Raw genomic sequence first — 13,556 nt, 5'->3', positions numbered from 1 at the left:
TTTTTTAAGACAAATATATGAGAAAATTGAAGAGTGTATATGGGAAAATTCTAGAGGAGGCAAAACTTTCACAATTTTTAGTTATTTTATTTAGCTGTGTGCCGGATTCAATGCTTTCACAAATGTTTCAAAATAAAAGAACAGTTGTCGTTGAGATTTTTTTCCAAGATCAAAATAAAGTTCTGAACATGTTCATTGAGTGTTAAAGTAGGAACCTTGAGAGCAATTTCTTCTAGAAAAATCCCTAATAAGATGATCTATTTGCCGTAATATCTTGCGATGTATTTTTAAGACGAATCAAAGTTTGTGTTCCAGTTCCTGACGTTAGCCAATGTGTTTGGCCAGCGTTATAGATCGCAGGCTTAATTTGACTCATAACCAGGTTCTCACGTTTTCCGACCTACGCGGCATGTTCAAATAAATAAATATGGCGTCCAACAGATCGAGTAATGAATGACCTTCATTCGGAAAAATATCACCATTTCTCGACTTGGTTGAAGCTTGATGTCACTTCTCCGGATGAATTAAAACATCGGGTAAATTTTCTCTCTCGAAAATGAGGCGGCTGTCGCAAACTTGGAAACAGAGAAGAACGTCAGAACGAAATCAACACCCTCTGAAACAAAGGGAACCTAAAGGAAATGAAATCAACAACGTTAAAGACAATAACGACAACTGTAATAAGGTAAGGACGGCTTATTTCTTTACTCTAAGTGTGGATCAAATTACTGTATGAGTAAGAACGTGGAGTCACTTGCACCGTGTAGGTGTAATCTTTTATTTGTGTTGCTTTTCACATTTCCAGCATTTGGAGTTTTTGAGCAAATTATCCTGAAAGACATCAAGTAGATCCGCCATGCATGTGAGATTAATCATTAAACGAATTGTTTTCAGATATTTTTGTACCAACCCTCTTGACACAATTCTTGTAGTAACCGCTGATATTCAGCTCTAATGGAAATCATCTAAATTATGGAAGCCTTTAAAGAGGGAGTGAAAAAAAAGGTGATCTATGCCTGTTCCTTCTCGATGTTGTCAGAAAGAAATTGTACTAACAAGTATAAATGTTTCACTATTTTAGGTTGATAGGTATGTGGCTTCAGCCCTATCACCATGTACTTCCTTGAACATGTCATTTGGATTTGAATTTGATGCTGCAGATTTATCACAATTTGATAAAATTGTTGAGCAACATATCCAACGTAGCCCTGTTCCTCCGTCTCCCTTCACAATCCCTTCTAAAGATACTGTGCAAGGAAAGGTTACACCGCAAGGGACTATGCACTTCTCCACTCCTCAGCTGGGAAGTGGCAAAAGAAATGAATCTGATGGGAAATGGTTTGGACCTACCAGGGAGAGAATCTCTACACCAATCGAAGACTTGGAGCATATGCCACGATTTTCTTTTGCTCATTCACCTGTGTTTTCACCTGTCAGAGGTTCTTTTGATGATTTTGTAAACTGCAAAGCATCTCAAGGAAGAAAAATAAGGTTTGATTATGTTTACAGTACAGAGTACTTTATACAACCATTTTTTCAGTACAAATAAAAAAAGATAGGAAAAAAACTCACTTTAAGAAAGTGAGTATGTGGGTTAAAAATTCTGTCATACAAGTGTTACTATGGACTAGGATTTACTTTTGAAATCTTTGACTGGCCACCATTCTTGAAAGTGAAGCTGTTTGTTTGTCTGTTGGTTTGTTTATTTCAGCCATGTCTCAATGGGCCACTCAGAGTCTCACAGTAGGAGCATCATGGACCTTGATGTGAGTGCCTCTGCAAACCCCTTGGAGCTTTCTTCCTGGGGTCTTCCTCAAGAGATACTGAGGAGGTACAAAGAGCTTGGAATCACTCATATGTTCGAATGGCAGTCAGCATGTCTTCGCACAGGAAAGGTTCTCACAGGAGGTAAGTTGGTACAACTGTAATGACTTCTTCTCCCTATGACTGACCTGTTACACAACAAAAAATCACGTTTCATCATTATGCTCATATTTTTTTGAAGGAAACTTGGTGTACTCAGCTCCGACAAGTGCTGGGAAGACAATGGTTGCAGAGCTGCTGATGTTAAAACGAGTTCTTGAGACAAAAAGGAAGGCTCTTTTCATTCTCCCATTTATTAGTGTGGCACGTGAAAAAATGTTTTACCTCCAAGTAAGTTTTCTCAAGTTGTCACCTGTTTAATCATTACCTAACAATTATTCTCTTGCAACAAGTTACAACTACGTTATCCTTGACCAATGGGATGACACGCATTTCTGTTATTATATGAAGAACCGACAAGAACTGACATAAAGCACTAAAGATGACAGTGACAAGACAGAAAAAATACTCCTCTCGTAAACAGTTTTGAAACGTGACTTTTCACTACCAGTTTCCGAACTTGAAACATGTTTTCTCCATTTCCTTTTTAACTCGTGAATTGCGCGCATGCGCAAGAGCGAGTTATAGATACGATGTGGGAAATGGCATTCGCTCGCTCGCTCGCTCGATTGGTCGATTCCTGTAAACTTTTTTTAGATTTTAGACTTTCGAGTGCATTTTATAGTTTTTGGCGGGCAATAAACAGACGAAATGGCGACCTTCGTTGCTAAGAATAGTGGTGGGGTGAAAAAGAAGCCAATGATAATCTTAAAAGAGTTTTTATTTTTCGTTTTAGTTTCAACAAGCGGCGCCAGCGACTGGCAGGCATGCAAGGATTCACACTGAAATAACAGAACAACCTTCGTTTTTCATAAAATTGTAATTTACAATCCTTGAACTTGAAAACAATCCGAAGATTCATTGAAAATATCACTTACTGCGAAGCGCTCGGAGTTTACAGATGTTCAAAAGCTTTTTCTGTTATAGCGTGAGATTGAGGACAAAATTGATCATTACGTTTCGTCGCGTGTGTTTTTCCTGTGTGAAGCAACAGAAGATGCCGGCGACTGACGAAATAACAAGTTAACACGAAAATCAGATAACACCTAAACAAACAATTTTAGCTACCGATTTTCAGTGAATTTTTAAAGAACAATTTTCTTTTAAGTTTCAAGACAATTTGAAGATTCAACATACATACAACGTACTAAAATGCGAAAGTTACACACCACAAAATTGATAAATAGGCCTGAAATGAAATTCTATCTTGTTATTGATCATACGTTGCCTAGCACGTGACCTAAATCTACCCAGGCGGAGATCCAAAATGACGGTGGCAGGCTTGGCTTAGTTATATCACTCAAAACTCGTTCCCGTTTGTCTCATTTGATAAAGAGGGAATCGTTAATGTTTTCATTAAGACAGTATTGCCTTGATTTTCTAATATTTACAACGAAAGACAGTAAATTTCACTTTTCACCCACATTTACTTCCAACCTTTTCTTTTGAACCAGAAACAAAAATGATAGACGTTTAAAACACATGACATCTCCACCTTGTCAAATGTAATAGCATGATCATTTCAATTGTAATGCCTTCTTATCCCAACGTTACTTTGTTTCTTTGCTACATTAGCGAACACTGAACTACTGCTCGTACTCTAGATATGACAATCAACCACAAAATTCCCTAAACCAGATAACATTAAACATAATCTAAAAAAATCATGTGTCAATTCACGAGTTTGCTCACAGAGCACTTTGATTACTTGTTAAGCTCATGTCATTGTAAGGTCAAACATATTTTTTCTGTCAGCGTTTATACCAGGAGTCAGGGGTTCGTGTGGAGGGGTACATGGGGAGCCACGCCCCAGCAAGAGGCTTTGTCTCAGTAGACATTGCGGTATGCACGATAGAGAAGGCAAACAGTCTGTTAAACCGCTTGCTGGAGGAAAATAAAGCTCTTTCATCTCTCGGGATTGTTGTTATTGATGAGATGCATATGATCGGCGACCCTCATAGAGGATATTTACTGGAACTGTGCTTGACTAAAATACGTTACATCTCTGGATGCAGAGGACAAAATGGAGTCAACGATGAAAAGAGTAAGTGATGATTACTTGGCATTCATCTTTTTCTCCACCCGTCATATTTCACACGTTTGAGCCATAATCATGATAATGACGTCATCCATCTCTCTCAAAATTTTTAGGAGGCGAGGAAACGTTGCCACCAATACAAATAGTCGGTATGAGTGCGACTTTACCCAATTTAGACATGCTCGCCAAGTGGCTATCCGCTGACCTGTATTTCACAGACCACAGACCAGTTCCCCTAACAGAAATGGTGAAAGTAGGCCCCACACTCTATAACGCAAGCTCGACAAAGATCCGAGAAATCAGTGGGGTTACGGTCAGCGGAGATGAGGATCACGTGATACCACTGTGTAAAGAGACTATCACGGAAGGTCACTCGGTCTTAGTATTTTGCCCGACAAAGAACTGGTGTGAAAAACTGGCCGAGAATATCGCTAAGCATTTTGCAGAGATCGGAAATTTGGCTCTGAAAGAACAAAATAGCAATACCGTCCAAAGTAGTGGGTTTGTCAAAGCTTCAACGCTTTTAAAATTTGATTACACTGCACTAAAGGAGGTTGTAGAGCAGCTGAAACGCACACAAGTAGGGCTGGACTCGGTGCTCTCTCGTATAGTACCTCATGCAGTAGCATTTCATCATGCAGGGCTCACATTTGACGAGAGGGACATTATTGAGGGGGCCTTTAGGCAGGGTTCCATTCGCGTACTTGTGGCCACGTCCACATTGTCTTCAGGTAGGTCGAAGTTTAAAGGGGGCGAGTTCATAGAGAAACTGTGGTATTGCGTTGGTGGAGGGTGGGGGAGGGTATTGCAAGACAATATGGTTTCACAAAACGGGTTGATAACGCGAAATTCCCACCGTAGAGAGATTCCGAAGCTGATGGTTCGAGCGTTGCGCTCTGACGAAGGGCTAACGCTCGAAATGTCAGCTTTAGAATCTCGCTCGATGGCCAATTCACATTATCAACTTATTTGATAAAACCAAAATATTTAAGTTGAAGTATGTTTGTTGTCGCACAAAGAGTATTTTTTTGCACAAATTGTCAAGATTTTTGCATTCCGACGCAATTTTTCATTTAGAAATTATCAACAATTTTAGTCAATAAGCGGTGCAAGATGTCTTGCGGAGTAGGCTGTGCTACATATTGTTAGATGAGTGACAAATCTAATGTATGACTCTGCTATTTCAAAGGTCTGCTAAACAGGTTTTTAATATGTAATAATTACTAGGCGTGAATCTTCCTGCCCGTCGTGTAATCATTCGTACCCCAATGTTTCATGGGAAGTTGGTGGATGCACTGGTCTACAAACAGATGGCTGGCCGCGCAGGTCGCAAAGGGGTCGATGCCTTGGGCGAGAGTATTCTGATTTGCAAACCCAGTGAACGACAAAAAGGTTCTTCGCTTCTGAACTCTCGACTGAAAGCTGTGGAGAGCTGCTTGCTTGGTATGTACACTATTTGATAATTCTTCCTAACTCTGTTGAGTAAAAACTCTTCTTAACTGAGTTTTTTCTGCACGAGTGTCTATACATCTTATTCAGATCAACTACTTGTTCCAGAATACTCTACCGGAGTTTGTAAAGGCTCTTGAGATTCGTTTCTCCCATAGAGTGAACGCGATGAGTTTGCAGGTTCTATGAAAAGAACTTGGTAAATGTCTCGCTGCGGAGAGGGAAGAATGTTTTTAAGCCCATATAGATTCTAATGTCAGGTTGCAGTTCACCTGCGAGGATCATGGCTTCATCTAATTTTCAATCCGCAAGTCAAAGGAAATTTGAAAGTTAACTGAAAGTTGAGTTAAATTAAAGTTAGGTTTGTCGTGCTCTTTGCTGAAGCGTTAAGTAGCCCTTGGAGCAACCAGTTGTCGCGTTGAATACTGTACATCAATTCTCCGTAAACTTGAGTTTTCTTCAAGATTAGGTTTTTCATTTTCTTTCAGGTCAAGGAGACAATAGTGGAATGAAACGTGCGCTACTTGAGGTCATCGCTAGTGGAGTGGCTACAAGGCCTTCGGATGTAGAACGTTACGCGGCCTGTACATTCTTTGCCTCAGTTTCCTCGCAACAAGAAGCAAACGATACAGACACAATTATCAAGAACACCGTGAAGTTTTTGGTAGAAAACGAATTTGTTCGTTTGCAAAGATGTGACGATAAGAAGACAAATGAAAACAAAGAGAACGACATTGGGGCAGAGGAAGTAAGTTGGAAGAGAAATATTGTAAATAAAGACTTTTCTACTCGACCTTATTTTAAAGTAAATTTCTCCTTGAATAACTAGGAAATGTCTCTTCATAAAAACAGGTTGGATCTTAACTAGCTGGTACAGACAAACGTGAGAGAATTTTAAGAGTTCCACTGATATCAGATTTTTGTATTCTAGATACAGACAGACGGATTGAAATACGTACCAACTCAACTTGGCGTGGCTACATTATCTTCTGCTCTCTCTCCTGACGAGGCACTTGTTGTATTTGCTGAAGTACAGAAAGCACGAAAGTGTTTTGTGCTCGAAAGTGAACTTCACGTGATATACCAGGCGAGTAACAACTGAAGACTTGATTACATGGGCGTTTGTATCAGCAGTCTCTCGATCGACCAATTTCTCATGACTAAAGCACTAAATTTTTTATGAGCATTCTGGTTAGTTGGCGCTCGAGTACACTGCTAAATCACCACAAACATTTCCTGATTGAATTCGTTCCCCCTCGCTTTCCATCCGAATCATTCTGTATGTTTCCTCTTTGAAGATCTATCTATTTCTCAAGGTTGGCAGATTTCAATGTAAAACGTACATGTTACTTGCTGGGATCTTACGACCTTAAAGTGCGACCTTAGGTGTTTAACTTAATCCTTTCAGTTGTCATGCTAGGCAATACAGAAATGCCTGACACTTATGTCCCAATATATGTCCGTCATAATGGTCCAGTGTTGGTCACTATAATGCGTCAACACTTGTTGATTTACAATACGTTTTGATGACAGGTGACTCCAATCTACATACAAGATCAGTGGCCCAGCATAGACTGGTACCAGTACCTAAGAATCTTTGAGCGCCTTCCTGCGAGCGTGCGGCGCGTGGCAGAGCTGGTGGGAATTGAGGAAGGTTTCCTTGCCTGTGCCGTGCGCGGCCGTACTCCAACACGTACGGAGCAGCAGCAGCGATCTCTCGCCGTGCATCGTAGATTCTTTGCTTCATTGGCACTTCAAGACCTCGTACATGAACTACCCCTCAATGCTGTTGCCAGGCGGTATGGAGCAAATCGAGGCATGCTGCAGTCATTGCAAGGTTCTGCCGCAACGTTCGCGGGAATGGTTACAGTGTTTTGCGAGAAGCTCGGCTGGACTAACATTGCGCTTCTTTTGTCTCAATTCCAAAGCCGTCTGTCTTTTGGTGTTGAAAGAGAGCTCTGCGACTTGGTTCGAATATCCCTCTTAAATGCTGCGCGTGCACGTATGTTGTATAACGCTGGCTACCATACTGTCGCTTCCGTTGCAACAGCCCCTCCATCAGAAATTGAGAACATATTACATAATGCTGCGCCATTCGTCAGTAGCCGTAGGCGAGGGGAGGAGACTGAAACCGAGGTACGCGAGCGTAGTGAGGCGCGCGTGTTTTGGGTTGCAGGAAGACGAGGGCTCACTGAAGGAGCGGCAGCAAAGCTTATCGTAAGTGAAGCCCAAAAGCTGTTGCAATCTGATGTGGCACAACTTGGAATTCATTGGAAGCCTCCTGAGGCTACAGATAATCTTGTCGAACGTGTCTATCAGGGGGAAGTAAATGTCTCTGGGTCGAAAGAAGTTTGTCCAAAGTTTACTGGGGTGAAATCGGGCAGTGTCGCACAGAGTAAATCTCGTGCCAAAAAATTGGACTCGACAAGACCAGTTATAGAGAAAATTCCAAAGACTAATGATGCTGTTCTTCGTGTTAATTCAAGCGATAGACCTCAACAACGTGCTTACGACGAGACAGTGGAAAGTAGTCAGGTCAGGTTGAATTGTCAGGAAAGTGGACCAAGGTCAAGAAAAGATGAAGTAGCCAATAAAGTGTTCGTAGATTTTTTAAAGCCAGCACGTTTCGTTAATATAGGACCCTTAAAGATCCATGGAAAAGGCCGCATTGACTCAGAAAAGACCGAAAATACTAGCTCTCTTGTTCATGCTTGTTCAGAAGTGTTAGCCTCTTCAAAGGATCCTGAACCTGTTGTGGCTGTCTCTTGCACTTCCACCTCCAAGACTCCTTTATGTGGCGGTGGAACAGTTCTTCCTCGTCTTAGGAGCAAACGCCGTTCACCGATTCCTGAAATTCCTGAGCCACAAGAAAAGTTACAGAAAAAAGAAACAACAGTTACGAAGATTCCAAAAGTCATTTTAACGGAAGGGATTCACGCAGAACAGTCAAGAAAAGGCTTCTCTGCTTTGGAAGTTTCCGGTGATTGTAAGGTTTGCAGTGACGATAAGTCGGTTTCATTAGAGCTGTACTCTGAGCCATTAGAGGGAGAAGAACCGGCCGTAAAACAGAACCCCTGCAATGCTCATAACAGTGACACTGATATTGTGTCAGATTCTCAGGCTTTAACATGTAGTTTGAGTGACACCTGTCTTATGGAGTGTGACGCCATGTTTGAAGAAAGATCTGTAAAGTCATACCCACTTGACATGAAGTTGTCACAAGATTTAATTCCTGCGAAGAGAGAATGTGAAGTTGTGTGTGATAAGATTTCCAATGCTCTGACAGATCAGACCGACAGTTTGGCTGAGCTTAAGAGTCAAGATGTTATTGGTGAATATGACATCCCATTGCGTCATTCGTTATCGGGAGAATTTGATGCCGAACGAAGCCCGGAGATGTTGTCATCATTAGCTTCTCGAGCTCTTAAGTCACCCGAATGCTCAGTAGCAGATGCTAGAAGTTCAACTGGCGCGGCAAGTTCATTTTCACTTCGTCTGTCGGCCAGTGACGGTTGCCTGGATTCTGATCTGTCCACTTTGGCTATTGCAGAGTTAATGGAGAAAGAAGCTGAGGGGAAAGAACTTCGGAAACATGCGGAAACCTGCGCCTTGCAGCACTTGCCTCAGGTACAACAGAATGGGTCTTATTTTACTAAAATCAAGAATTCTGAATGTACTGATTCATCCTTCGGTGGCGATCAAAAGTCGCCTGCTAAGAAGATTTCACCGTATGAACTGTTAGCTGCTGGTGAAACTGAAGGAAATGAGACAGCAGATTACGAAGTCATTCCTTCTACACCTCCAAGGGAGCAAATGCCATCCCAGGATAATTTTAAAACAAAAACTTCTGCAACTCCATTGTCAACACGAAAGCGTCCATCCCCACGAAGAACACCGTATTCCTCTACCCCAGATGAAGGACTTGTTATTATTGACGTCACGGGACATGAGCAAGTGTTTGCTATGTTTCTGAAAGAATGGCGCAGTCAAACTCGTTTTTCGTTGGCTGTGGCTTGTGAACGCTCCTTAGATAAAAATCCTAAGACAGGAGCACGATTCAGCAACGCCCAAACGTCAAGAGGCCTTATAATTGAAGGAGAGGACAAGAGCGTGGTCGGAGTTGCAGTGAGCTGGGGCGATAAAGATGCTTATTACATTTCATTTCTGGAACATGCTCAGTCGTCGCGCAATCGAGTGGATGACAGTCAGGCCGAGTCAGCGGTGGATTATAACCTCACGCTTTCTCGTCGTGTAAATGAAGTAAAGAGTACCATTAGGTTACTGACAGAAAGAGGAAGCAGCATGGTATGCTTCAATGTCAAGGAACACTTTAAGGTGAGAATGGATATTTAATGTAAGAATACCAGTTTTACAGTGACTACTGTATTGCCTCTTCAGTTGATGGATCGTTTTGCTGCAGATATTTGCTCAGTCTACTGGCATCTCTCTCAGTGGACCAGCAGACGATCCAAAGGTGGCGAGTTGGCTTTTGGATCCTGGAGCCAAGGAAAAGAACCTTCACCAGCTTGTGGGACAGCACTTACCGGAAGAAGCTTCCTTACTCGAAGGTTATATTACGTTTCTTTTCGCTTCCAGCCCTGCATAGTCTCCTTTACCGCCGTTATTTGCTCTTGTCCAACAGTACGCTCTCTCCACTACAAGTGTTGCGTGATGAGACCAAGTAACGGCTGTGAAGGAGACTAATATCTACAAGAAAATGAAAAACTTCGTGAGATCAAGAATTCAAGGTTTTTTTAGTACATTTTGAGTCTTCCAATACCATTCTAACCTGATGCGAAAGAGGGCATTTCTTCGCTAATTTGTTGACCACATATGACTACACGGGAATAATTTTACTTTCAGGTACCGGAGGTGGACTGGGTACAGGAGGTCTGGCTTTAGCATATCAATGTCAGCAGAGCGGTAGAGTGAGAGCCTGCGTCGAGACTGTTTTAGTTCTTTCATTGATGGCAAAGCTGAGAACCTTGCTGGAGTCTGAAGACCTCGTGCAAGCTTTCACCAAGGTTTGCTTTACTGAAACTACTTGAAATTTTAAAATTAACTTTGGAATTCTAAGCCTTCGCTTGTGAGTTTGACATTCACTTCGGGAGAAGCTATGAGGTTGATAGCAAAGGTGAAGAGAATACCATCTCGTAACATGCAAAGTAGGCGGCGCTTAAAGAGGCCCGAAGCTGTGCGCGCTCTTTTGGCTGACTTGGACTATCACAGAAGTGCAGAAAATCCGCGTGTAATGTCAACACATAGGTAGAGTGAAGGTAGAGTATACACATACATACATATATATATACATATATAAATATATATATATATATATATATTAGTGAAAGAATCAAAGAGGACGCATCGATTCTCTGTTACTCTGAGTTTCGCGCCTAAGCGCTGGTCAGACAGAACTAGAAAGTTCTGTTCCTCTTTGATTCTTTCACTTATATATACTCAGCTCTGCTACCACAGCATTGAGCACTTTATGCCAAGGTAGACTCTACCCCTACATTTATATATATGTATATATATAAGTGTTATTTTTTATGTATTTTTAGATAAATTTATTCATATTATAGTCTATTAATGTTATTTATGTTATATTACTATTGCGGTAACACGACCCCACAAGCCTCTGGCTTTAAATATTTATCGTGTTAAAATAAAGTTTTATCTATCTATCTATCTACATCACAAGTTCTCCTCCTTCAAGTTTTAACATTCCCCGCTCAATTCGGGAGAAATTTTATCCTATGGGAAACGTTTGATGTGAAATGTTTTAACCATCGTAGGTAGAGATGCCATCCGTATTGTGTTTGGCGCGTATGGAGTTAAATGGTTTGGGATTCTCTGATACCGAAAGTGAACATCTGAAGAACATTCTACAAGCCAAGCTTCGTACTCTGGAGGAAGAATCCTACCGACTGGCCAATCACAGCTTCTCACTGACCAGTCGTGAAGATGTAGCGCAGGTGTGACACATGTAAATCATCTTTTTAAATTAAATGAATTTAGGTATCTTAAAGTTTGGTTGATCAATTTGATAATGGCGTTAAAGACTTCTTAAAATCTCTCGTCTCCCCTAAGTGCATCGAGAAGATAGCTTAGGTGACTTATGGATCCTTATTCTCCTTCGTTCAACTTTTTAAACCATATTTTTACACAGGGAAAAATTAGTTTGCTTTGATCATGCTGTAATGCCCAATTTGTTAAGCAATTTATTCTAGATTGCATTCCACCTGACTATTGCAGAATTCGTTTTGTAAAGTAAATTTGTCGGAATTATCTTGGCTAAATTGTTTTACTATGTAGTGTTTGGCAGTCCAGTAATAATTCTCTGCACTGAAAAAACCGTTTTTCGCACATCCCTTCCCTTTCCTCCCATTTAGGTTCTTTTTGTGGAGCTCAAGCTTCCTCATGACGGAAACTCTGAAGATGGTCAGGTCACCAAGCGTAAGACTTTGGGAGTGACCCGACGTGGAAGGTCACGTGGTAGCAAACATCTTAGCACTAATAAAGACGTGTTAGAAAGACTCAAACCACTGCATCCGCTACCAGGACTTATCACAGAATGGCGCAGGATAAACGCGGCCCTAACAAAGGTTATTTTTCCATTACAAAAGGAGAAATGCTTGCATACGAGGCTTAAAATGTCACGAATTTACTCAATTAGTCAAACACATACTGCAACTGGGCGAGTTTCTTTTGTGGAACCAAATTTGCAAAATGTTCCAAAAGATTTTGATGTCGTATTGCCGACATCCATTGCCGAGAGTCCTCCTCCTGGAGCCGGGGACCAAAGGAATTCTTCCCATCGAGGCAAAAGAGGAGTGAGTCGACACAATGCGATGAATGTTAAGCTTGGGACCGAATTAACTACTCCTAAGTTCTCAGTGAGCATGCGTAATGCCTTTATACCCTTTGAAAGTGGCCTTCTTTTTGCCGCTGACTATTCTCAGCTGGAGCTGAGGCTCATAGCTCACCTTGCTAAGGACAGTCGACTCATCAAAATTCTAAATGGAGGAAGAGACGTGTTCAGAATGATCGCGGGTGAACTTTATCAAGTTCCAGCGGAATCTATCAAAGATGAACAGCGGCAACACGCCAAACAGGTATGTTATGGCATCATTTATGGCATCGGCGCCAAAGCCCTCGGAGAACAGCTTGGTTTTACTGACGAAGAAGCTGCTTTGTTCATAGACAAGTTCACTTCTCGTTACATTGGAGTGAAAAAGTATTTGAAAGATACGGTAGAGCAGTGCAAAAAGCAAGGCTTTGTGAAAACAGTAACAGGAAGGAAACGGTTTCTTTCGGCGATAAACTCACCGAACGTGCATGCGCAGAGCCAAGCAGCTAGACAAGCTGTAAACACCACGGTACAAGGTTCAGCGTCAGACTTGGTAAAGATAGCCATGATCAATATTGATAAGAAGTTGACCGAGGAATTTCCGTCATGTGTCATGACGCACAGACACTCCCTTCCGGATTTTCATCCTAGAAAAAACCAGGGAAGGCGTTCAAGGTGTGATTTGCCAACACCTATTGGTGGATATTTTGTTTTGCAACTTCACGATGAACTGATATTTGAGGTGTCGCAGAGTGATTTAAGAAAAGTGGCACAAATTGTTAAAACAGAAATGGAGAGCGCTATGAGGCTTTCTGTTATTCTGCCTGTTAAGATGAAGGCGGGTCCTTCTTGGGGAAACATGGCGGAGTTTGAATTGTAACTTATAAAAATTTCACAACGTCATAAGAGTTCAAAATGAGAATTGTGACACCAAATTTTTGTAAGTTGCAAACATATTTGTTTTCCAGTAATTGAGCGAAATATGAATTTATTTTACCCCTGATGGGGCGGACAGATGAAAATAGATTAAGAATTTTAACGAGCTTATTTCCACGTTGACTGAAACAGAAAGTCACACAAAGACTCGTTGGACGGGTAATTTTCCTTGAAACTCAGTGTATTACGCTCTTTAAGGATTTCTTTGCTTTCGCGCAAATTGTGTGATGAATTCATTACACACGGTGAAATATTTAGCCGAAACATCAACAAATAGTAAACAGCTTTTTATCATATTTATTGGGGTGTTTTTCGATTGACCCGGAGGCGACTTTAATTTCTTATTCAATGAAAGTGAAA

The 13,556-nt window shown here is 41.3% G+C and overlaps 1 protein-coding gene and 1 pseudogene across 1 annotated transcript; one reads left to right on the top strand and one right to left on the bottom strand.

Annotated features, from left to right (window-relative positions):
• LOC136283584 (uncharacterized) overlaps window positions 1–13,556 on the bottom strand; it is a 215,570-nt pseudogene that overhangs the window by 28,593 nt on the left and 173,421 nt on the right.
• On the top strand, window positions 450–13,456 carry LOC131777612 (DNA polymerase theta). Its single transcript, XM_059093926.2, has 14 exons — window positions 450–685; window positions 1,082–1,491; window positions 1,712–1,908; window positions 2,006–2,154; window positions 3,679–3,967; window positions 4,075–4,692; window positions 5,189–5,404; window positions 5,899–6,158; window positions 6,342–6,497; window positions 6,944–9,745; window positions 9,831–9,978; window positions 10,274–10,434; window positions 11,206–11,385; window positions 11,803–13,456. Exons 1-14 carry the CDS (start codon window positions 557–559, stop codon window positions 13,138–13,140), a joined length of 7,053 nt encoding a protein of 2,350 aa, XP_058949909.2. The 5' UTR covers window positions 450–556; the 3' UTR covers window positions 13,141–13,456.

The sequence above is a fragment of the Pocillopora verrucosa genome, chromosome 9 (assembly GCF_036669915.1).
Source record: "Pocillopora verrucosa isolate sample1 chromosome 9, ASM3666991v2, whole genome shotgun sequence".
NCBI classification, from domain to species: Eukaryota; Metazoa; Cnidaria; class Anthozoa; order Scleractinia; family Pocilloporidae; genus Pocillopora; species Pocillopora verrucosa.
Note: the sequence above shows the minus strand (reverse complement) of the source record. Positions and strands in the feature narration are given on the sequence as shown.